The sequence below is a fragment of the Polyodon spathula genome, chromosome 19 (genome assembly GCF_017654505.1).
Source record: "Polyodon spathula isolate WHYD16114869_AA chromosome 19, ASM1765450v1, whole genome shotgun sequence".
NCBI lineage: Eukaryota > Metazoa > Chordata > Actinopteri > Acipenseriformes > Polyodontidae > Polyodon > Polyodon spathula.
The window spans coordinates 10,955,973-10,980,440 of NC_054552.1; the positions used below are offsets into that span (position 1 = coordinate 10,955,973).

At 36.5% G+C, this 24,468-nt stretch overlaps 1 protein-coding gene across 1 annotated transcript; it reads left to right on the forward strand.

Annotated features, from left to right (window-relative positions):
* Positions 1 to 1,531: 1,531 nt before the first annotated feature.
* On the forward strand, positions 1,532 to 3,006 carry LOC121295106 (insulin-like). Its single transcript, XM_041219504.1, has 2 exons — positions 1,532 to 1,721; positions 2,794 to 3,006. The coding sequence occupies exons 1-2, from the start codon at positions 1,532 to 1,534 to the stop codon at positions 2,940 to 2,942; spliced, it is 339 nt and encodes a 112-aa protein (XP_041075438.1). The 3' UTR covers positions 2,943 to 3,006.
* Positions 3,007 to 24,468: the final 21,462 nt, after the last annotated feature.

Here is a 24,468-nt window from a genome sequence, read left to right on the forward strand (position 1 = left end):
GGTCTCCACCCTTTACGCCTATCAACCTAAAGCTTGTGCCATCTTTTGGAATGCATCAGACATCAATCCCTGACAAGTTAATAAACACACTATGTGTACATAGCAAGATAGCAACTTTAGTTACCATTGTCAGGGCCAGAACCCTTGGTTTAAGTAGCACGAGTTATTGTGCTGATTAGAAATGACAAACGAAAATGTCTGTTTGATCTTACCATCTGGAAGGAGTACATCTGAGGCAACCAAGAGATAACATTTCAGTATTAATTAGCCTTGCATGGATTCACTTTTGTGAAATGAGACAATACTTTGAGGAATAGCTTTTTAAAAACAAGATGCTAATAGCATCAAAAACTTTTCAGCCTCTCCCTGAGGAGACCCAGAAAAAGGGCTTTGTATTCTAGTATCAATCACACCTGTAACTATAACATTACAGTCCTAGTGTATTAGCCTCAAGTAACCCTAGCATAGCTAGAAGCATTACTATCAATGGCAATACAATTGATAAAAAAAAAAAAAAAAACACAAACACACTGCGGTCCTGACACAGATATACTATGGTACCACTTACCAGTTTGTAGTGGTTCATACCACTGTGATGCTTTTGGGATGTCACAATACAACACTATTACCCACTGTACACAACAGACTGAAAAATCATATTTTAGCTGTGCTGCCGTTGCCCCCTAATACAATACCATTGGCATTGTAATGGCAGGGCTGCATTTTAATTGAATATTACAAGGTTATATAATAAACTTTGTTTAAGGAGATAAATATATTTGGAGTAAACATTTTAGATGTTTTTTACCCATTACCTTTTGTTTAGTGCAACATTTGGGTTTTAATGAAAGGACTATAACTCACCTGTGTCCATGCAAACTGGCTTTTTTTTACATACTTAAGAATATATTACAATTTACGAAGAAGAGGAGACCATTGAGCCCATCAGTGCTCCTCTAGTTCCTAGTCACTGATTGATCACAAAATGTATAAAGTTGTATCTTAAAGGATCCCAATTATTTAATATAAACTACTTGGTAAACCAATCATTACATGCACCACTCACTCCCTGTGCAAAAAAGAGTGTCTCTTACTCTCTGTCCCCACTTTATTTCCATCTGTCCTCTGGTCTTTTTTTTGTGCTCAGGCCTAAGTGCTGAACAGGGTTTACTTTGCCAAATTCTTTTCCGATTTGAAGGACTTCACTGCAGTCCCCCATAAACCCTTTGCACTAGGATAAATAGATTCAGTTCCCTCAATTTTCAAAACTCATTTCTTTAAGTCCTGCGATTAGTCTGGTTGCTTTTCACACAATGCTGTCAAGTTGTTAAATATTGAAAAGTAAAATTAAACATTCAGGTTAGCACATTATCTGTGACTCAACCTGGTCTTGTCCCAGTCTTTCAAGTCAAACAGTTAACATGTGATCTGACTTGATGTTTCCCTCCTCTCTGTTGTAGTGCTCTGTACCATGTGATCTGACTTGATGTTTTCCCCCCTCTCTAACGTAGTGCTCTGTACCATATTCACAATGGCCCTCTGGTTCCGAGTGCTCTCTCTGCTCGCTTTGCTTGTCTTGTCCTCTCCGCACGTGAGCAAGGCTGCCGCGAACCAGCATCTCTGTGGATCTCACCTGGTGGAGGCGCTCTACCTGGTCTGTGGAGAAAGGGGTTTCTTCTACACTCCCAACAAAGTGAAGAGAGACATGGCCTCTCCTTTTAGTAAGTACAGCAAAAAAGCTCTCCATATGTATTATTATAAGAAATAACTACAAATGAATACAAACAAATTTACTGGATGACAGACATGCAGGGGCTAACACTCTGCTAAGGATTGCTGCATATAGTTTTCTGTGTTCCTGCAGTTATGTACAATACAGTATATACAAATATTCTATTATACCACAGCTAAGTTGTACTGAATGACCAGGATGTGAAACAGGTGCTGATTCTTGTTTCAGAGCAGGGATATAGTTAACGTTTCGTTACAGGAGATGAAGATATCCCAGTATAAATGTTCCAGTATTGTTTATTTTTCATATCCACAGATGTGAATTTATAAATTAGAGCATGTGATTAATCAATTAATGGCATATCTTGAAAGACCCATAGTCTATGTAATTGTAATTATTTACTACAAAAACAGGATTTTTTTTCATCCATATAAACATTAATATGCTTACTTTTTTGTATAGTTAAATTTATTTAACTTAACACATAATTTGTTATAGTTCATTTAATTTAACACATAGTTAAACTAAACAAGTAAAACAACCTTTAGACTTTCTTTCCATCAGTTAAACTTAATTATATTTTGTGCACATCTCTTAAATATGTTTGATGAATATATTCCACCATATGGGCTTTTCTTTCTAGAAAATAAATGGTGCAAAATATTAATAACCCTGTTCCATTCTGCCATTCATTCATTTGCTTTACTCACCTTTTTCCAATCTTGCCGTCTTAGGCAATAACTGAAAACAGAGCAAAACAAGGTTGATAAAGAACAGTAGATGTTTTATTCACTGAAGGGACAGTTCCTTAAAGAACATGTGGCAACCTTAAGCACCATATGGTAGCAGGCAACCTTCTGTAACTAATTAGCAACTTTCTCCTTTGAGGTGACCTTTGTAGCAAACCCGGCAGCTCCCCCAAACCTGGCTATGCCATTGTAATCTCAGAAAATCCGCATGCATGTGAACCTGCATTCCATCCTCCGAGACACGGTGTGTCATGCGTTGTCAGAAATTTCCGCTTGAGCCTCGGTAATTGTGGAATTTTGAACTGTTTCTAGGTTTCCTGTCTGGAAAGACTGCTTCGGAGAACGATGTGGACGAGTTTCCATTGAAGCAACAAGGAGAGGTGAAAGTGAAGAGAGGCATTGTGGAACAGTGCTGTCACAGCCCCTGCTCCCTGTATGATCTGGAAAATTACTGCAATTAAGCACAATTTCAAGGTGTTTTTTTTTTTTTTTTTTTTTTTTTTTTTGCTATGCTAACTTAATAAAGAGGCCTTGTAAATTAATGTTTCTCATCAATCATTTTGCTAATGTAATCAACTGTTTTATGTTGTGTGTGAAAACAAATAAATACTGAAGACTTAGACCCCCCCTTTTTGGCTTATATTTGTGAATGAATAGATCAATAAATACACAGAGTGTCAAGTACCACAAACGAGAGCAAGGGGGGGAGCACAGTCCAAAAACTGAGAATCACTGGGTTAAGCCATTCTTCTATTAAAATTAGTTCCATCATATAGGAAGTATGGACATGGTCCGACCCCAGAATTGAGTGTGTCATTCACCAAATATGGCAAAGCGGTCTTTGCATGATGATCTGTTTTGTAAAAGAGACGCCCATGTGTAATGGGAATGTATCAGCTAAGTTGCGTTTCATCATTTTTATTTTCAATAACTAATGTTTAACCTGAATACATCTATCTTCAGTGCACATTAAAGAAAGCAATTCCTCCATTTAGTATATTACTAACCAAACTATAAACTAACATTAAGCAACTGACAAGCCTAAAAACAAAGCCTTTGTTTTGCAGACTGACTATAGATATTTTCTTGCACTCCACTACAGAAGTTCCACCTGTGTGCAAATAGCATTTCCTTAGTATCTGATTTAAAAAAAAAAAAAAAAAAAAAAAAAAAAATATATATATATATATATATATATATATATATATATATATATATATATATATATATATATATATACACACACACACACTAAAAAAAAAATAGTTTAAACCGTGCTGTTCTGTGTACTCTGAAGGGAGAGCATAAAAGAGAAGGAGTTAGGTTATAATGCACTCTTTTTAGGCATAGACACAATGTAATGGGAACAGAGCTCTTTCAATTGAAGGATCTGAAGAGCCGTGCTGAAGATAAAATGAACAAAGAGGTTTTATCTGGTACAGACACTGATGCTATTGATTTATAAAAGCAATGTATCCTTTACATTATTTACATGCACTGCAGTCTATTTACTGAGTTGAGTTTCTCTGGTCAATTTCATATTCAAAGCTGACATTAGTTGCATGACAATGTTGCTGATACTTTTATCTGCTCAGTTAAGTTAAACAGCAAGCCTGGGTAATAAATATCTTCTGAGTAAATTAGGTCAAAGTGACAATATTTTACACCACAGAAGAAAGCATATAAGCTCAAGTTACAATTTCAGGCGAAGGGTATTCAAAACACAAGGACAAATCCTTCCAACGTAGTTCCCTTCTGTCTCTTCTTTTGTAGCGTTATACTGTCAGTAGCTATTTAAGTAGCCAACCAATCTCTCTTTTAGGACTGATTCACAATTTACACATTTAATTTAAAACAATACCAATGATGTATTTGGACTCATTTGCTAATTTAGTCCTCAAGCAGGAGAGAGATAAGAAGAAGAACATCTATTTTAATGTTAGAGAAAACTCATGCAGTCTGCCTTTAACATGGGGAAGGAACTGTTTTATCATCCTGACACAGATAAAAAAAACAAAAACATTTGAACAATGAGGGCAGAAGCAGGCAAAGAGAATTGCCTTACCCCCCAAACAACGAACAGTTTATATTATTGTGTGGTAAGTCTGTCAAACAGAAGCAAAACAATTGGTTATGACTGGTCAGACAGTTTCGTGGAAACACTGGATATGTATGTTTCAAAGTGGTAGAGACATATATTTACAAAACATGACATTTTACAATTTTCCATTAAGCTGTTTAGGTGGATATTGTTTTTCTTACAGTAATTGTAGCTAATAAAATAGTTCCAGAAATGTCCAACGCCAAGCAAGTCAATTCACTTTCTAGGTCTCAGTTTTGAAACACATGTTGCACCAAACATGTACTTTCAAAACATGACATCTGGTTCTCTACCAGGTTAAAGTTTGCAAGTACACTTTGTCAGATTGTGTTGCATATCCTTGCATTTCAACTAGAAAGTGAAATTGTAGCCACCTTTTCAGGTCCTTCTTTTCTCTTAGTAACCAACCAGCTGTTTCCCCTTCTGTAACCAGTATGATAATTTGTCCCAGAAGACACTGCTGGAGTGAAATGACCAAGGAATTGAAGCAGAAACAGACTGGAACGCAAAGCAGGAAAACAGAGAACTTTCTTTAACCTTGCATACCACCAGGTGTCTGTTTTAAAACGCAAATTTGCTTTAACTTTTATTTATTTCAAAATTGCACATTTGAAACGTATATCTTGAATCGAAATGCAAGACAAGTAAGATTTATGAAATTACTTTGATAGCTACAAGCAATTTACTAGCAAAAAACATCTTGATTATTTCTTTATATTTGCCTCTTACAGAAGGGGTGTCAAACCCTGTTCCTGGAGGGCAGCAGTGTCTTTTGGCTTTTGTTCCACCTGGGCTCTCAGCTACTTAATTGGTGTAATTATTTGATTAATTGGACAAATTGAACACTTCTCTCCAGGCTTTAACATGTTTTATCATGTTCAATCAATTGCATTTTTCAAATCATCAACTGTAAAAGGCCTTGAACAATTATTAAACGTGTCAAACACATCATTAGATCAATTGAGTTAATTGAGAGCTTAAATTGGAATGAAAACCTGAAGACTATGCGGCCCACCAGGACTGGAATTTGACACCCCTGTCTTACAGCTTGGCAATTCCATTTCTTAGCTTTAAACAGAAACCTACAAGCTTTGAAAATTTTCAGCACAAATGTATTGAGGGTTTTTAAGTCTATGCACAGGTCAGAGGGCTCGGAGAACAAAATTAAAAAATGTAAGGATTTCCTATAAATTCTGAGCTTGTACAATGAGCTTCAGGATCAGACTGTATATTCAGTATGCATCTTGAAATTGGTATCATTCCAAGTTAGAACTGCAAACAATCAGTGTGACATTCTTGAGATAGCAATGCTCTAGCCTCCAGATCAAATTTACTTTGGCTAGAATGGGTATTGAAAAGTCAGAACCTTTCCATATTCAAACCTATAAGGAATATACATGCCAGAGTCTATTAATACTAAAACCCTTTATTCATTTCATTATTATCTGAGGGCAAACCAGTGTGGGACTCCACAAAAAAACAAAACAAAACAAAACAAAACAAAAAAAACCAGCATATTTACATGGCAAACTAAACTACAGTATGTTAGATACAACCATTACTCCCATATAAACAATTAATTATCATAAAGTGTAAGTCTTTTTTTGGGGTGGGTGTGGGAGATACATTTCAGCATGTGGTAAATATAAGAAGTGATTGATCTACCATGAGAAATGCTTGATTTGAATTTGATGCTATGTGGAATAGCACCTTTGTAAATTCTAAGACTGATAAGTACAGTATGCGTATAACCCAACATGCACAATGCGTATAACCAAACAGCATGTCGAAACATTTTGCATATAAGTTGATATTAGACGAGTTAATAGATCTCAAGAATAGCAGAATAAGCTACGATGACTACGAGTCCCAGAAATGCATTTGAAATGCTGAATTTCTGTCTTGTGATTTGTTAAAACACCATCACCCCCCCCCCCCCCCCCCCACCCCCCCCACAAATACACTCACGAAACAATTAGCTATAAAGATTTGGCATTACACAACGCCACCTAGTGACTTAAATTAATAACTTGTAATAACTGGATTAATATGAAAAGAACCTTTAAGACAATGTTAGGAATAGTAAAATGTTAATAAGTGCTCAATACCACAATCTATCTGAAAACTAAACAGCATGTTACTTAAGTGTTCCTAATCACCTCTGTTCTAAGTAAACCTTACATCGCAGAGTAATTAAATCAGACCTACCTTCAATTAATCTTCTTCTCGATTTCATCTGTGCAAAGTCTCTAATACTGTCAGTAAAATCCAGTTTTCTGAGTATATCACATTCGTGGACATGACGGCAAGACTGTTTAGGTGATCCTGGTTCATGTTGACTCTCAGTTAATTCTTAATGTGTCCCATGCAAGAGAATGAATGAATTAGTGCACATTGAGGATAGGTACAGTGCCTATAATAAGTATTCCTATTATTTTTTCCTTTAATTTACACAAGCTACTCAACACTTTGAAGAAGCAAGATCATTTTAATTGTAAAACAACAGTTAATGAAAAAAAAAAAAAACTGAAATGTCTTGGTTAGATAGGTATTCACCCTCCCCACCCCCCATCCCCCCTGAGTTAGAACCGCCTTTAGCAGCAATTACAGCTGTGAATCCTTTGGGGTAAGTATCTACCAGGTTTGCACATCTGGATCGTGCAATATTTGCCCATTCTTCTTGGCAAAATTGTTCAAGCTCTGTCAAGTTGGATGGGGATTGTTGGTGGACAGCAATCTCCAAGTTTTGCCACAGATTCTCAATCGGACTCAAGTCCGCGCTTTGACTGCCACTCTAGGACATTCACTTTCTTGTTTTTAAGCAACTCCATTGTCGCTTTGGCTATTTGCTTGGGGTCATTTTCCTGCTGAAAGGTGAATCTCCGTCCCAGTCTTATCTTTTGCAGACTGAAACAGATTTTCCTGAAGGACTTGCCGGTGTTCAGCTACATCCATTTAGCTACATCTACCCTCACAAGCTTTCCAGCCCCTGCCGATGAGAAACATCCCCATAACATGATGCTGCCACCACCATTCTTCACAGTAGGGATGGTGTTCTTTGTGTGATGCGCTGTGTTGGGTTTGCGCCAAACATAATGCTTTGCATTTAGGTCAAAAAGTTCCATTTTTGTTTTGTCAGACCACAAAACGTTTTGCCACATGGCTACAGAATCTCCTCGTGTTTTTTTGCATACTTCAAACAGGATTCAAGGTGGGCATTCTTGAGTAATGGCTTCCTTCTTGCCACCATACAGGCCACATTTGTGAAGAGCTTGAGATATTGTTGTCATATGCACACTTTGACCAGTCTTTGCCATAAAAGCCTGTAGCTCTTGCAAAATTGCCATTTGCCTCTTGGTAGCCTCTCTGATCAGTTTCCTTCTTTCTCCGTCATCCAGTTTGGAGGGATGGCCTGATGTAGGCAGAGTATTGGTGGTGCCATACACCTTCCACTTCTTAACAATCGTCTTGACTCCAAAGGATATTCAAGGCCTTTGATATTTTGTTATGCCCATCCCCTGATCTGTGCCTTTCAACAACTTTATCCCAGAGTTCTTTTGAAAGAGCCTTGGTGCTCATGGTTGAGTCTTTTCTTTGAAATCCACTACCAAGCAGAGGGAACCTACAGGAACTGCTGAATTTATCCTGAAATCATGTGACTCACTACAATTTAACACAGGTGGAGGTGAAGGTGATTGGTTACACCTGAGCTAATTTAGGATTGCTATTACAAGGGGGTGGACACTTATCCAAACATGCTATTTCAGTTTTTATTTTTTATTAATTTTCTACAAATTTCTAGAATATTTTTTTCACTTGAAAGTTGTGGGATAGGATGTGTAGATAAATGAAAAAAAAAATTTAATTCCAGGCTATAAAGCAACAAAAGGTGAAAATTTTGAAAGGGGCCGTAGTTTTTTCATAGGCACTGTATATCATTATTAATTTACGGTATCCTACATTTTACAAAGACTGTTTTAATTTTTACTGGAGCCACAGTATCAAGAGCAGTTTTTAGTTGATGGTTGTATCTGTCAACTAACTCTTCAGCTGATAGAGAACTTGTTGAGATGGGTGGACATAGACTAACTACTTCAGAAAACATTTGAACAACTGCAGGATTTATAATGCGCCTTTTAACAGAACTCACTACAGTCTTTTTACATTGAAGCAATATAGCCTCAAATGAAATTAAGAAATGATCTGATAATGCAGGGTCGATAGTTGGGGATACGATCATTTCTAGTCCTCAAGATATGACTAAATCTTAAGTATGACCATGGTTATGTCTAGGTCCTGTTACATGCTGAGTAAAGTTAAAAGAACCTAATAGACTTAAAAAGTCCATAGCTGTCGAATCAGATATAATATCAGTGTGCAAATTAAAATCTCCAAGTATAAGAATCCTATCATATTTAATGAAAATTGTAGACAGGAATTCTGAAAATTCTGGTAAGAAAGATTGTCTTGGTTAAGGTGGGTGATAGATATTTACCATAAGTACAGGGAGTCGACTGTCAGGTATGAAGGATAAAGATTTAAAGGATAAAAATTCCCCAAATCTATTCTGTTTACAATTGTGGATATCAAGGAAAATGCCTGAAAATCTAGTCCATCTCCCCGCCCTCCAGCACGTGCTTGCTGGATAAAAGTATAGCTGGAGGGTGAGGCTGCAATTAAAGAAGCATTATCATCCACACTATGCCAGGTATCAGTCAAAAATAAAAATCCAAGTTTATAGCGAGTGATAAGATCACTAATTAAAAGAGCTTTGTTAGATAGGGACTACACATTAAGTACAGCTACATGTATTTTATTGCACTGAGATAAAGGAGTAGCTGTATTTAAAGAAACCTTAATAAGATTATTGGAAATCAGTCCTTGAGTGCAAATAGATCTACCAGAACAGTCCCTACAACTTGCAATAAGGATTTCAATTTTCTTATTACCCTCATCAACAGCTAGCTCACTATGGTCAGGTTGCTGAAATGAAAGGTTTTGTGTAATGCTCTTAAGTGTATTCCCTTCTTGTGTATTAATACGAATTACATTTTCAGTACATGCACCCTGGGTAAAAGAGAAAACATTTCTATAACGGGGGACATGTACTGTTTTTATAGGATACACTGATTGCTTAATCTGCTTAGGTAACTGAGACCCAAACACTGGTCCACTAAGTCACAGATTGTTATAGTACTATCCTATGCATAGTCTCAGAATGTTTTCCAGCAGGCATTTTTCACTAGCTTACTTTTCCTTTTTTTCTGTATTTTACACTCTCTCTCTCTCTCTCTCTCTCTCTCTCTCTCTCTCTCTCTCTCTCTCTCTCTCTCTCTCTCTCTCTCTCTCTCTCTCTCTCTCTCCGTCCCCCAGTGTGCGCATGACCAGTAAGAGATGCAAGTGATTAGCTAGAACAATCATGGGGCAAGTGGATTGGATTTTAAACTGTAAAATAGCCATTATTATAAATGTATTTATTTTAACCAGGCTGCGAGCTCCCTCGGCAGCCCAGGGCCCTGGACAAATGTCCATAGTTTTCTCCAGCCCATATTTGAATATGTTTGTAATGTTGGATTTCAAACTGACTATGAAGGATGAATGTTATATAGCGTACCATAGCCTTTGTGTTAGGAATGGTATAGTGTACAATTCAAATAAACCAATTCATCAAATTATTTGGGACAAATATGGCTACATAGAGCATTAAACCTTGTTAAAAGGCACAGCCCGCACCCCACCAACAAGCATCTGAACCATGAGTCAGCCTAGTCTGCATTTGTGTTTTCTAGAGGGGTCAGAATCTGTAACAGCAGTGCATCACACAATACTGCCCATTCCACTCTTGCTACAGGACCGGGGCTGGACGTGAATCAGTGACACCACACAAGCATCTTAACCATATTACTATGCAAAAGAGCGAGGCTCATCTGAAGGATTGGTTATAGAGTCTGTATCACACAATGCTGCCTGATACACAGTATGACAGATAGTAGCAGACAACACTTATGAAACATTTTCAAGGATCAGCCATTAAGGGAATTTTTGAGAGAACTCAAGGGATTTGTAGAAGATTCCTTCCATAGACTTAGGGCTGAATTTGATGTACTTGGCAATCGCAGGCTGGGAATTGTGCACCACAAACACGCGACTGGATATGCAGGAAGATGTGAGCAGGCTTTGTGGGCTCTTCTCCATCAACGACCAAAAAAAAAAAAAAAAAATGCTTCGAGAATTAAGAGGAATCCCAGATGAGCTGTGGAATTTTGTCAAGGCTAAGATTACTAATTGTGGTGCCTTGAATCATTACAAATAACTTAAAATGATTGAAGCTAAACAAAATATTTCCAGAAATGGTTACACAATTTTGTTCAACATAAAGATCTCAAATGTGTCTCAAAAGAAACACGTTATAGATAGGGCTTCTGTTTTTTGGGTTTATTAATTGTACTTTTCAGTGCTTATTTTTAGCTATTTTTGAGTTTTATGTAAATCTTTTTTTTTGGGGGGATTTTGTTTTTGATATACTGTATGAAATGAATGTTTTTGGTTACTTTGTAAAATGCTTGAGCATTTTTTTGTGTCAAAATATGCATAGTAACTCGACAGTACTTGCACACGTAAGTGGTACCTTTCTTCCTTTGCTGTCTTCCACTGTGAAATCCCTATGGTCACGGGGCACATTCTTCTGGGGTTTTTGTGTGTAGGCATTTTTGTACATTTCACCACAAGTCTGTTTTAAATCCTCCCTATCTTAATCGTAATAGAGCTTTAAATCCTAACACGCCTCCATCCTGATTGTAATCTCATTTTAAATCTCTCAAGCTGAGTCTCCAATAGTAATGTAGGAATATGCTGTCACTCAGTATTTGGGATGGGTTTAAAGTATTCAGAACGAATCAATGATAGATACAAGTCAGCAGCACAGGGAAATGTATTTATTACTATTTTTGTAGTAGTTTTTTTTTTTTTTTTTTTTTTTAAATGGGAAAGGGATAAAATCAACGTGAATAGATGAACCATTTCCACAGTTTTTCTAGTATTTTCCAGTGTTTATTGGCTAACCACCAATTCATTTTTTTTCGTGTTTTATTGGGTTTTATCGGTTAAAACTGAAAATCAGAAGCCCTAGTTATAGTAAAGCTGTATTTTTTTTGTTTGCAAACAGGATACCTGTTACAGTAGTCTCTGCGTATTGGAACATCTCCTAAGAGAACACTTTGCCTAAGAGAACATCCCTGCGGCGAAACACATTTTTCCCCATTTTAAATGCTCCACCTAAAAGAAACAAAAACTTTGCTTAATATATTTTGTCACGTCTAATCTACTGACACTTATTACACAAATCGAGGAAGGAAAAAAGTAACAACTGTGCAACTGTGTCTTTGTAACCTAAATAAATATACTAAATATTAGTAAAAATAATATAGCATTTATAGTGTTGCACTTATTAAGAGGCACATTCATTTACTTTAAGATCACATTTTGATATGTTGTGAACAAAACATTTCCCCTTTAAAATGACTCCTATGCATTTTAATGCAGTACGGACTTAGTGCACCTGGACAGCTACTCAGTCAGTGCCTTCCACTTTCGACTGGCGATTTACAGCAAGTGTTTTTAGAGGTACGTACTGTACAACCTACAAACATTCACTTTTTGTTTTTTTATTATGTTATTTTTATTTTTATATTATATATATATATTATATATTATATATATATATATATATATATATATATATATATATATATATATATATATATATATAATTTTTAACTATTGAAGTTCAAAGTTAGTTTAGTGTGCACAGTAATACAGACAGAGATCTTTAAGTTAGGTTCAAACTGATTAATAAAATCAATTAATATTTTTTTTCTGTTTCAATGGGAGGTGGTGGGGGCTGCACATTTCTCTCAACAGGCGTGGCTATGCTTACATGTAAATGATCTCTTACTGGTCAGGTTGCCTAGCTAAGTTTAAATTACAATACTATAGAAATAATTACATGACTATTGGCTATGAAGGGCATATGGTCTCATGTCAATTGATATTTAAAAACAAACAAAAATAAAAATCTTTTTTTTTAATTTTATTTGCAGTTTATGGTGCAGTTCATCTTTAAATGTTTATTTCCAGTATCCCAAAGTTGTATAATGCTACTGTATTTCAAAATAAACTGCATGGCTTACAAATAACAATATTAAAATGTAATATTTCAGTTAGCCTCTGGTTCATTTATGATCCAAAGCACAAATACATGTTACTTTTAGGAGTTCACAACTGAATAGAACAGCAGTTACAATTCAAGGGCATGCAAGATAATCTTGAACAAGTGGGTGAGATTATACTAATGACGCAGGTTCAGAATATTTAATATTTTTTATATTTACAGACATTGTTAAATAAATCAGATACTTTTATCAATGGAATTGCCCAGTAAACATATTGAACTTGTATCTCATTTATTCTTCAGTGGATGCTGTTCATCAAGATTCTACATAAAAGTTTCCATCTCAATCACTTTTTTTGTAAAATATTGCAAAACCCTTTGAATTTCCACTGTGTATGGTTATATATTAGGATAGCATTTTATTCAAAAGCATATTATGACAGGGCAGAGGCCCTGCACACTGTGAAATGTATGCCTTGTGGCTGCCTTTAAACAGACACACAAGGTCAATCGAGGATTTAGCCAGGATGGGAATTACCTGGCACTAATTTAATTACGAACACCTGCCTGCAATTAGACAGGCAGGTATATAAACCAGGCCTGAGCTGTTTGGTTTGTTGATGTTAAGACTAAGGCCTGTGTTTATGTGGTATTTAATACTTATGTGTATAAGTGTTGGTGTTTGGTTACCGGTGAACAGTTTAGCCATCCAGTTTATCAGCTAGAACTCTCCTGGTGTCCACTTCATTTCCAGCTGTGTTCTCTGGCCCTGTGATTGTAATATTGACTAGGGTTAACTCCTTTAAAGATTTCATTCCAGTTTCCCCAAGCCTTTCTTTGTAAATAAGACTGGCTTCCCTCATCCTAGCTTCAGTACTTTCTAGCCATGAGATTTGTATAGTTCATCATCCCTTGATTCTCTCCAAAGCTGAAATGTCCTTTGAGTAAAGCAAGGACCACAACTTAAGTTCAGTTGACAATTCTCAGGAATTTCCAAATATTTAGGTAAATGAGTTTTAAGGAGAAACAAAGTCAGTTCCACCTTGTTTGGCATTTTCTGCCAGTAACTGTGTTTTGGATTTACAGGTAAAGAACTGCACCTTGTGTTTGATTGTGTAGTATGCTTAATGTAGTTAGAAGTAATTGTGACAGTTGAGACAGTGTGTAGACCCCCATAAGTCACTTGCTTGAGAAAACAGTGGACTTTCAGCATGCGATTAACCTACCATATTTAATTACCATTCTCTGCTACAGTATAGGCTACATCATCACTGGTATCAGCAAGCCTTGTATGGATGTAGCCAGTGTTGGGGAGTAGTGCATTACATGTAACAAGATACTGTAATCTGATTACATTTTTTCAGTAACATAACTGCAATGGTTTGTTTTTCAGACATGTAACAAAATGTGAGAACGGATTATATTTTACATGAAAAAATAACCTGGTTACTTTTATTTACATTTAAAATGGCTAATGCATAACATGGACATCAGAAAGTGCAATCAAACTTTAAATGTCACACTGCATGTAGCTAACATGAATCTGTAAACAGTATACAATGCACAATATACAATTCCCAAAGCCAACCTTTCTATACAGCAGTGTTTCCCAACCCTGTTCCTGGCGGCATGCCGTGCCCACTGGTTTTTGTTCCAACACAGCGCTTGATTGAACCATATCAACAAACGAAGAGCTTGAAAATGACAGGAAAATGCCCAGTTAATCACTTTATTAGTTCAATGAAGGATTCAATTAAGCAATTGAGCGCTGCGTTGGAATAAAAACCAGCAGACACATGTGCTGCCAGGAACAGGGTTGGGAAACATTGCTATACAGTATTTAAGAGTATCTCTTTACTTTGGAAATAGAACCAACAGTTATTTACTATGTACTGTGTTTTAAAGTTGGTTTGTGATACAATTGTGTGTATGTGCTTAGACCCAGATATTTAAAATATCCAGTAACAAAATATTTTTGAACAGTAGTAAATATATAAAATGAGTTTTAAAAACACCTAATGTAAATGGTGTTACAATAAAGACAGTTGTCATAATGTGTCAGCAACGGCTATTTACAAGATTAGCAAGTGAATTTAAATAAGTGGTAAGACAATGCACTGGGAGGTGAGCCTATTGTTAGAAAGCATCAGCTGAAACAATTGAAATCTCCATGTCAGCCTGAATATTTGGACTATGAACACATCAATTAGAGAATGTAAATGCTAAACAGAGAAATTATTCAGACTTGAATTAAGATTTCATGTTAAAGAGACTATTGACGTGTGCTGTGAGCCAGCTGTTTAATTGGGGACAGTGCAAAGCTGTTAAGTAAACAGGAAAGTACTGGGTGCATTTTCTTTTAAAGTAATGTTCATGTTCATTTAAATAGTATATACTCTATACTGCTTTATACACTACATCCATACCCATTTATTTTGTACTTGAATGAAAATATGCAGATTTTTTCCAAATACAAACCCAGACTGCTGTTACCTGTTCCCTTCCTGTGCTGCAGCACTGATACACCCCATTAGTTTTGTTGCATTGGACCATTTGACAGACAATCCACAGAGGGATTAGACACCAGGAATCAGCAGTTGAAACCCTGAGTTGGACATGCTCTCAGTCATGTTTTAAAATATCAAAACAAAAGAAAATGTACAAATGAGAGGCGGTCAATTGGTTCATCTGAACTCATCCGGTTCCTAGTAGCTGATTCATCTCAGAACTGTGAAGTTGATTCTCAAAGGATCTCAGTGATTCTGCCTCAACAACATAACTAGGTAGCCCATTCCATACCCTCACTACTCCAGTGTGCATCCTCTGGTCCTGGTTTCTGCACTGTGCTTGAAGTATTGATCCAGGTTAAATAGTCAACTCATTTTAGGATTTTAATGACATCAATCATTTTGCCCCTAATTAAAATAGCTAACAAATTGCTATGTATTACCATCACTTCACAGATCTCACATTTTCCTGTATGAAAGAGGCACACATTATATCAAATGTGTATTCGATTTTTGAAGGTGTTTTTATAGCATTTGTAAACAATACAACTGGCAAATGTATCTTGCCCTTTTTCCTATGCTGAACACGCCCAACACGAGTTTGAGTCCTTGTACGAAAAAAAATTCACAATGTTTTGTAACACGTGTAACAAAATTTCTTTTATTATCATTTTCTCCAGAAAAAAAAAAAAAAAAAACCCTGAACATTCTAAATATTTGTCATTAAGCAAGTACAGCATTGAAGTATGTGGAGCATTCGATAAATATTCTTGTCTAACAGCTTCAAAAAATCACCAATATATCAAATTCACCCAAATGTGTGCTTTTTTCATATATGAAAATCTGAAACCTACAACATGATGGCAATATACATTAGGTAAGACTTACTGGAATTATCTTGTTTGCACCCTGTACTTTAAATAGAGGACAATGTCATTTTAAAAGGCGTTACAAGAAAGAAAGACAATGTACACGCCGAGTCAGCAGTGGATAAGAAAGGGAGTGAACCTGGGGAAAATATGCAAATGACAAAGAGAAATAACAAAATGCTTGCCAATGTTGGTATCGCTACTTTAGAAGGTTGATATTTTATCTTCCCATAGTTAAAATAACCAGCTCTGGCTATTTCCTGTTAAATGTTATCAATACAGCAAAACAGCATTTGGAAACAGGAGAGTCCCTTTTTACATGTGTTTACACTTCTTTCCTTGGCTGCAGTTGAGCTATCATATGATAATCATAAACTCTTAATGGTTTAGTTCACAGTGACAGAGGAAGATCCCAACGAAGTACTGAAGGCTGTAGAAGATATAGGCATTATCAGGTAGAAAAAGTGTTTTAGGAAACATAAGAATGCAAGCTTCCAATACCACCATATTCCACCAGATGGCGACCTTCTATTAATTCTTAAAGGACACAAAAATACCTTAAACTGAACAGTAATTTTAGTATGCTTAAAAGTTTTATGAATGTGAACAATATTACAAAACTATAAAACCTAACTTAAGAGAAGAAACCTTCAAATGTTTTTTAGATGTGTTACACATGCTAATGAATTCTTAAAAAATTAATGGGCTTTATTTATTTATTGCATTTATATAGTGCTTTTTATAGAAAAAGTATTGCAAGCACTGTACATAGCAGAAAAAAAGAACAAACCACAATACATTTGTATTGCATGTCACACATTCAACTGCCACAGATTTAGCAGATTTAAATAACAGTATACACAGTAATAATACAAAAGCAGCATTTTGTTAAGGTCCTAGCTTCCATCACAAACAAAGGCAGAACATTTCACAATTTAAGAGCTCTATAAGAAAAAGCCCTCTCTCCCGTGTTGCTGTTTCTGACCCTAGGAATAACCAGCAGCCCCACATCCTGTGACCTAAGGGTGCGGTTTGGAAGATATGGGGTCAGTAACTCCTGCAAATAACTAGGTGTTAATCCATTCAGGGCCTTATAAGTTAACAGCAAAATCTTTAAATCAATTCTATACTGCACAGGGAACCAGTGTAAAAAGGTCAAAACAGGGGTAATATGTTCACCTTTCCTGGTTTTAGTCAGAATTCTAGCATTACAATAATCAATTCTACATAAAACAAAGGCATGAGTTAGTCTCTCTGCATCAGATACGGAAATAATTGATCTAGGTTTGACTATATTTCTCAAATGGTAAAAAGATATTTTAGTAACTTCTCTAATATGAATCTCAAATTATAGATCAGGATCAAAGATGGCCCCCATTTCTAGTTTAAGTTTTGATGAGAGACTGCAAGAATCAAGCTCATGTAATCCCACATTTCCTTTCAGCTGCTTTAGACTGCTTCTTTTTCAATGTACATAACACTGTTGACATTGTGTATATATGGACCAGATTCCAGGCAAAACAGAGACAGAGGGTACAGTTAGAAATGAAGGGGAGACAGGACAAGGGGCATGAGACACTTCTTTACACAGAGTGGTGAGGGTACAGAATGGGTTACCAAGTCACGTTGTTGATGCTTACCCGCTGGGATAATTTAAGACCCAACAGGTTTTGGGATTAATGAGCTACTAGGAACCGACGGGCATTAATGGGCTGAATGGCCTCCTTTCGTTTGTACATGTTCTTATGTTCTGAGGGATTGTGTCTATTGGTTTACATGAACATGACACCACTGGAATGCCAATGCTGGAATGACTGCCTCATGGCATTGTAGCTGCCCTTGTACCTCTTGCCCCTAATAAAGCATTGTATTACCATTGTAGTGCAACTGCTGCATTAATGATCATTTGATGAGAAATACTGGGGTTTATTCAGACAGATTTATTTAATCTAGTGAAGTATCAGATATCATGTTTTAAAATTAAAATACATGTTTACTATATAAGATGTGTCTCTTTCAAAACTGCACATTTCTGACCTACAAATGGAAGTGCACAAAAGGTAAGATTTAAGGATTTATATTCTGTAGATCACAGAATGCAGGCTTGTTGGTTATTTCCAAGGTTAATATAAAAAAATAAAAAAAATAATCAAATTATGGAATGATTCGACTGTTTTTAAATCTATATTAAAAACTCAGTTTTGTAAGTTTGCTTTTTTATCCTAAGCTGTGTGTGTGTGTGAAGCGCTTTGGGATCCTTGGTGTGTAAGGCACTATAGCAATGATTATACCTTGCAAACCAGGAATGGGTCGTCACAGTTTCCAGTTTGCCTACCTCTAGTTTAGAGTTTGCTAGGACCCCTTAAAAAATGCTCCCCTATTTTCCCCGGCTAGCCCTCTCTGGTCAATGCTGTGTTTGTATAAGTGCGTGTCGTAGTGTTACTACAGCAACACCTGTTTTTGCGATGTTTCCATTAAGAATTTTTTAAAAAGCCTGGTTCCATTCCTGTGGAAGCCTATCCTACACCATATACCAAGGGAGAAACTTGATGTCATGCTTTAAAACACACACACAAACCTCAGGTTTTCCAGCCCTATCAGTGTATTCTAGAAAAACAACAGGTAATTCCAGATGTGGGTCTCAGTAAACACACAACAGGGATCTCAGTTTCTAGGTTATGAGGTCATGTATGTATTTTTGCTTTTGAAGTGAGTTCTTTTCAAGAGTGACAACATTGGAGGCTGCCCTGGTAACCACAGTGCCGGTTTCTCTTAAAATGGTTAGTCAGTGTGTGCCTCAACACTACACCAGGGAGGGGGGTGGGGCTGGCTCTGGCACCACACTCATCTTCTCCTTCTCTAAAGAGATTCACAGTAATTTAACATTTAATACTTCTCTCAGTGGTGGTTTTGGAATGTTCTGTTTTATACGTCAGGTACACTTGTTAGTGGAGTCTCCTTAACTGTTTCAGTGCCACAGTAAATGGAAGATTCCAGTTTTTAAAAAAAAAGAAAGGAGGAACCACATTAATGGTAAAAGTTAGAAACAATGTGTGTTTAAGAGACCTTGAATTATACTACTTGTTGGTTCTAGTTTGGAAAACTAGAAAACTAGAAAAATAGGAGTTAAAGGTTTTATAACCTCTTGTTGACGCTAAAAATGTTATCACTATTCTCAGATTCAGCACCTATTTCAAAGACAACACTATAGGAGTAATGTTGTTGCCTGTTATTAAATGACTTCTGGTGCTGCTGTAGGGTATTGCCATGTAAAGAGCATTTGGCAAGGATGCGCTGGCAGTGGTGTGGTCTTGTTCAGTTGTTGAATGCAACCCTTTATGTGTGTACAGAACTAAACTGACGATCTAAAGATGAAAGGCATCAAATAATCAATTCATTAAGCTGCCCACCCCCTGTGGAGTTCTTTTGACTATAAGCTTTCACTCTTTGAAACTTGATCTGATCACAAACATACCTAATGTAGGTTTCCCACAGGTGCAAGGCACAAGATAAAGCCCAGCCCCTCCATCTTGGGTATGTGAAACAAGTACCTTGTCTACAGGTGTAAATGAAAAGATCAACTCTAGTGCAATAATAACATAGCAGCCAACAATTTAGAAGTTTGCACTTTGTTCATGAAGTCTCTAAGGTTTGTGACTAATACCTTCTCCCCCCAACTAATGACATCAGTCACACTTTTAACCACTCTACTGCCATTATTGACTAATCTAAATGGTGTTTGTGTAAGGCTCAGCACAACTATACACAGTTAAGTAGTTAAGCCACTACAAGGTATTGTCAAATACTGGCACATGCCTCAGTGATTTGGTTTAAGGGTGTATGTAAAAGAAAACAAAAAAATAATATTTACTTTGTTTGTTTCTACAGCTTGAACAAATTTTTCTGAAAAGGAAATGATTTTTTGACATAAGAATTGCTTGTCTTCAGTGAATGTAGTGACTAATTTTATTTACACTTTAATTTCAATTTGCTCCTGTCATTTTGGAGACTGGCATCCTACCCCACTTCCAAACGTGGGGTACATGACTAAAGTGAATGGAATTGGCTTTCTAGCTGATCATTGTTGTTTATCAGATGACGAATGAGACACTAGTCTTTTCACTGACAAATGTTCTGGGTATTGGAGGTGCCTAATACGCTTGATGTTTACAATGTTCCTACTTAAAAGGGAGTTCCCTGCCTGAACCACCGCTTTGCTGGATTATCAGCTGCCCCCCTGGGAAGGAGTGGCACTGCAGTCCCCAGCGATGAAGGGCCTGTGCTCGCAGTGGGCTGGACTGGACATTCGCACTGGGGTCCAGTCCCATCGCCAATGGAAGGAGCCAGCTACAGGAGAGATAAGGTGGCAAGTGGTGGTCTCTCAAGCAATGAGGGAGAATGTGCTGAAGGCCCACCACAGCAGCCTCTGCATCAGGCACTTTGGAATCACTAAAACCCTGCACTGGGGGCAGTGCAAGCAAGATGTGGAGGACTGCTGCACCGCTCGCAAAGGACCCTTGGATTGGGGCCTATGTGCTCCCTGACCAGGAGGTGGAGTTGGTAGCTGAAGCACTGCTGGAGGGTTGTAGTCAAAAGTTTACATATCCCAATGGAAATGTAGAATTTCAAGAAATTTCTCAAGCAAAATTTTAGGAAAAATCTTTTGTAGAAAAAGCTTTGCTTTTGTGGATGAGGTCAAAAAAGTTACAAGAAATAGTCTACAATTATTTATTTCAGGATTTTTTTTTTTTTGCAAAACTCCAAAAATTCTAATTCAAAATTATTTATACCCTTTGATGCTATGATAGTATTGTCAATATGTGTTAGAAATTTCAATATGACAATACACTATCTAATTCTAGAAAATGCTGGATTGTAGGTAAACATTCTTAGAGAGTATAAAAGGGTTGGGCATAGGATGATTACTGTCATTACCAATAAGTCGATATGGGAAAAAGTAAAGAGCTATCTGAAGACCTTAGGCAGAGAATTATTTATTGTCACAAAGCTGGAGAAGGATGCAAGAAGATTTCCAAGCATTTGGGTATTCCAGTTTCAACTATTGTTTCTATTATCAAGAAGTACAAGACTCATGGTACTGTCACAACGCTCCCTCAGTCAGGAAAAACAAGTAGAAAAATTGTCAAGAAGGTTAATAACTATCTGAGATTGACTGCCAAACATATTTAAAGTGAACTGGCTGCAAGTGGGACTGGAGTTTCCATTTCAGTCATAGGTCGAGTATTGCATGGTGACGGTCTAAATGGTTGCAGGCCAAAGAAAAAGACACTCTTAGAAAACGTTACAAGAACAAACGCTTAAAGTTTGCCAGATGGCATTTGAATGATGAATATAAGTTCTGGTCAAAGATTTTCTGGAGTGATGAAACAAAAAAAAATGAGCTATTTGGTCACACTGATAGTCGTTACTTTTGGAGAAAGTCTGGTGAGGTGTACAAAGAAAAGAACACCATACCTACTGTTAAGCATGAAGGTGGTAATATCCTTCTATGGCACAGGAAATTTAGTTCCAATACATGGTGTGAGGCGAAAGTGTATTAAATGGAATGTCCAGACAGTAATTTATGTGTACAGAAATAAAATAATTTATTTTTATTCTCTATACACAACAAAATAATTAAATAACAAAAGAAAACAAAATGGTGTGAGGGAAGGAGTGCAGGGGTGAAATCCAGAACAAACAGTGATGACTCGTCTTTAATTGTCTTCGTGGCGACCCATACATAAACAAAAAAAGACAAAAGAAATGTTAGTGTTTTTTTGTTTAAAAATCCCGCTGCACCAAACCAGTCTCTCCCTCCACCCGTTACTCCTCTTATTTTACTTTCGGACCAACCCCGAACACAGTAGTACGTTCCCTTTAGTATGTAATGTCCCGCCTCTGTAGTCAGTGGAACACCAATCCCCAACTGACAAGTGTCCTTATCCTTCACTTGACTCCAGTGGCTGGAATTTACATACTCGTACTTCCGCCCCTCACCAAGGTGCCGCCCCTCAAAAGATGACTTTTTCCATGGTCACGAGATCTTGGTAAGGGAAGTCCCGAGTTGGTTTGATGCCATCTACTGTCGGGAGGCTGAATCACAGACCGAAATCCCTTTGACTCATCACACATGGTAAAATGGATTCCATAGCATAACTAAAGATATTGGTCAATCGTCTGAAACCCTCCGCTACAGAACTTGGTTTAAAGCTCAACTGGACATTCCAACATGACAACGACCCACAGCACACATCAAAATCTGCTACAGAATGGTTAAAGTCAAAGTCCTGATCTAAATCTGGTTGAGAATGTTTGGTATGAGCTGAAGAAGACAGTGTACAAGATAAGTCTTTGAATGAACTGGAACAATTTTGCATTGAAGAACGGTCAAAAATCACTAAAGAATCATGGCAAAAGACATCTATTTCTTGTAACCTTTTTTCCCTCGTCCACAAATGCAAAATTTTTGCTACAAAAGATTTTTCTTAGAATTATTTGTTTTTGAGAAATTTCTAGAAATGATAAATTTCCACTGGGGTGTGTAAGCTTTTAACTACAGCTATATATTACAGGTTTATTCATTATGCACAATTAATAGAGATTCTGAGTCAGTAATGATGAAATCATGCCATCTATTCTTGTGGTCTACTGTTGTTACTTACTAGAAGCATCTCCCCACATAAGAATACAGATTTGTTGTATATCAGGCTATTCTCAAGTCAAACAGACAGACATTTCCGTATACTATGTCCCTTTGTGACTGCAGCTGGATTGGAATCCAGGCCTCCAGGGTGAAAGACATTATAAACTATAGTGAATTATATAGATGTGAAGAGTGTGCCTTGTGTCTTATAATTAGACTAGCCACTGTCCCAGAACGCTGACTAACAGGTAAGTGATGATTCTATGTAAGGTGAACCATAATATTAAACCACCGAACTGAGGAAAGAAGCATTATCATATTTCCTTGCAACATTATTTGCCCCTTAATTAAAGGAAAGGAAACTGCCAAACACAATTTTCAGAGCCGAGAAACTAGCAACTGTAAAAGCTGTTGCATGATATCTGTGGTAGTAGATGATGAATGGTTTTAATAACTCTAATTATTATAATAACAGATATTTAGATTGCTAGGTAACAAAATGTCATGAAGTGTATTGCTAAAGTTATAGCTAATCTCAGTCCGTGAAAGGTTAATTAACCAACATTTTCTTTGCTCTCGTTTTTACTCCCTCACTATCCCTTATTATTCCCTGCTGGCCATGTCTGTCTATGGCACACATTTATTTTTTTATTTATCTAACACTGAAAGAAATGATTGCATAAACACAGTGTTCTGATTACACTAATTATCCTGGCGATGAAAGAGAGGCGGTTATAAAGTGTTGGCACCCTACGCTTATTAAGGACAAACATTCAATCAACTTTAACCACTGTTTAATAAAACAAAAATAAAATACACAATTTCTAGTAATTTAACAAATAATCTTTATCAGAAAACAAACACACTTATTTCATTTCAAGTATTTGTTCATGTTAAATTAAATGAATAACCTTTAATGCAATTCCAATTACATTGGATGGTCTACATTAACCCCCAGAGGACATTACTCCACACATTATAAATAATCATAGAACAATACCTATAATACACAAAAGTCATTTACAAAGACACTTTCTTACCATCTTATGACTGATTGTTTAAAGGTTATGTACGATTCACAAACAATACATTCACATGCACCAACAGACCTTGACACAAAGGTTTTGAAAATTGCTGACCTGGTATTTTATGAGTTTATCTGTATACGATAGAAGTCTCTAAGCTATAAACTTATTTTAAAACAATGGGCCATTTTCTCCACTGTGCTGTGAAAATGGATGCTTTGTATAATTTAGTAAGGTCATAAAATGATGCAACAGTAGGATTTATAGATAATTTTATTATGATGTTTGGGTCTTAATTATTTTTTTTTTGGTAAATCTGTGTGAAGTTGCTTTGACTATGAGCTCAGGAGCTGCTCTTTGGTTTTAGTTGCTTACACATGTAATTCAGTAAAATTAGCAATATGTCTTGACATTAGTAAGCATCCACTTGTGCACAGCAGTGGATTGCCCTTAAAACAAATCACTTGTTCTGCAATTTTTGTCTCCATAACCCGGAAGAGATGCCCAAATTCACAAAAAGCATAAACAATGGGCAAAATTTTCAAAGTTATAGACTCTGAAAAGAAAAAAAAAAACACAATTCCTATTCCAAAATGAACAAACAATTCAATTATTTTCAGAGCACTACATTTAAAGTCAGATATTTCTGATTCGGTAACTTTATTAAAA

Bases quoted from the DNA above. Each gene is read 5' to 3' on its own strand.
- LOC121295106 (XM_041219504.1), top strand. From the start codon at position 1,532: ATGGCCCTCTGGTTCCGAGTGCTCTCTCTGCTCGCTTTGCTTGTCTTG. The intron at 1,722-2,793 runs GTAAGTACAGCA...AACTGTTTCTAG, and splicing joins AGACATGGCCTCTCCTTTTA to GTTTCCTGTCTGGAAAGACT.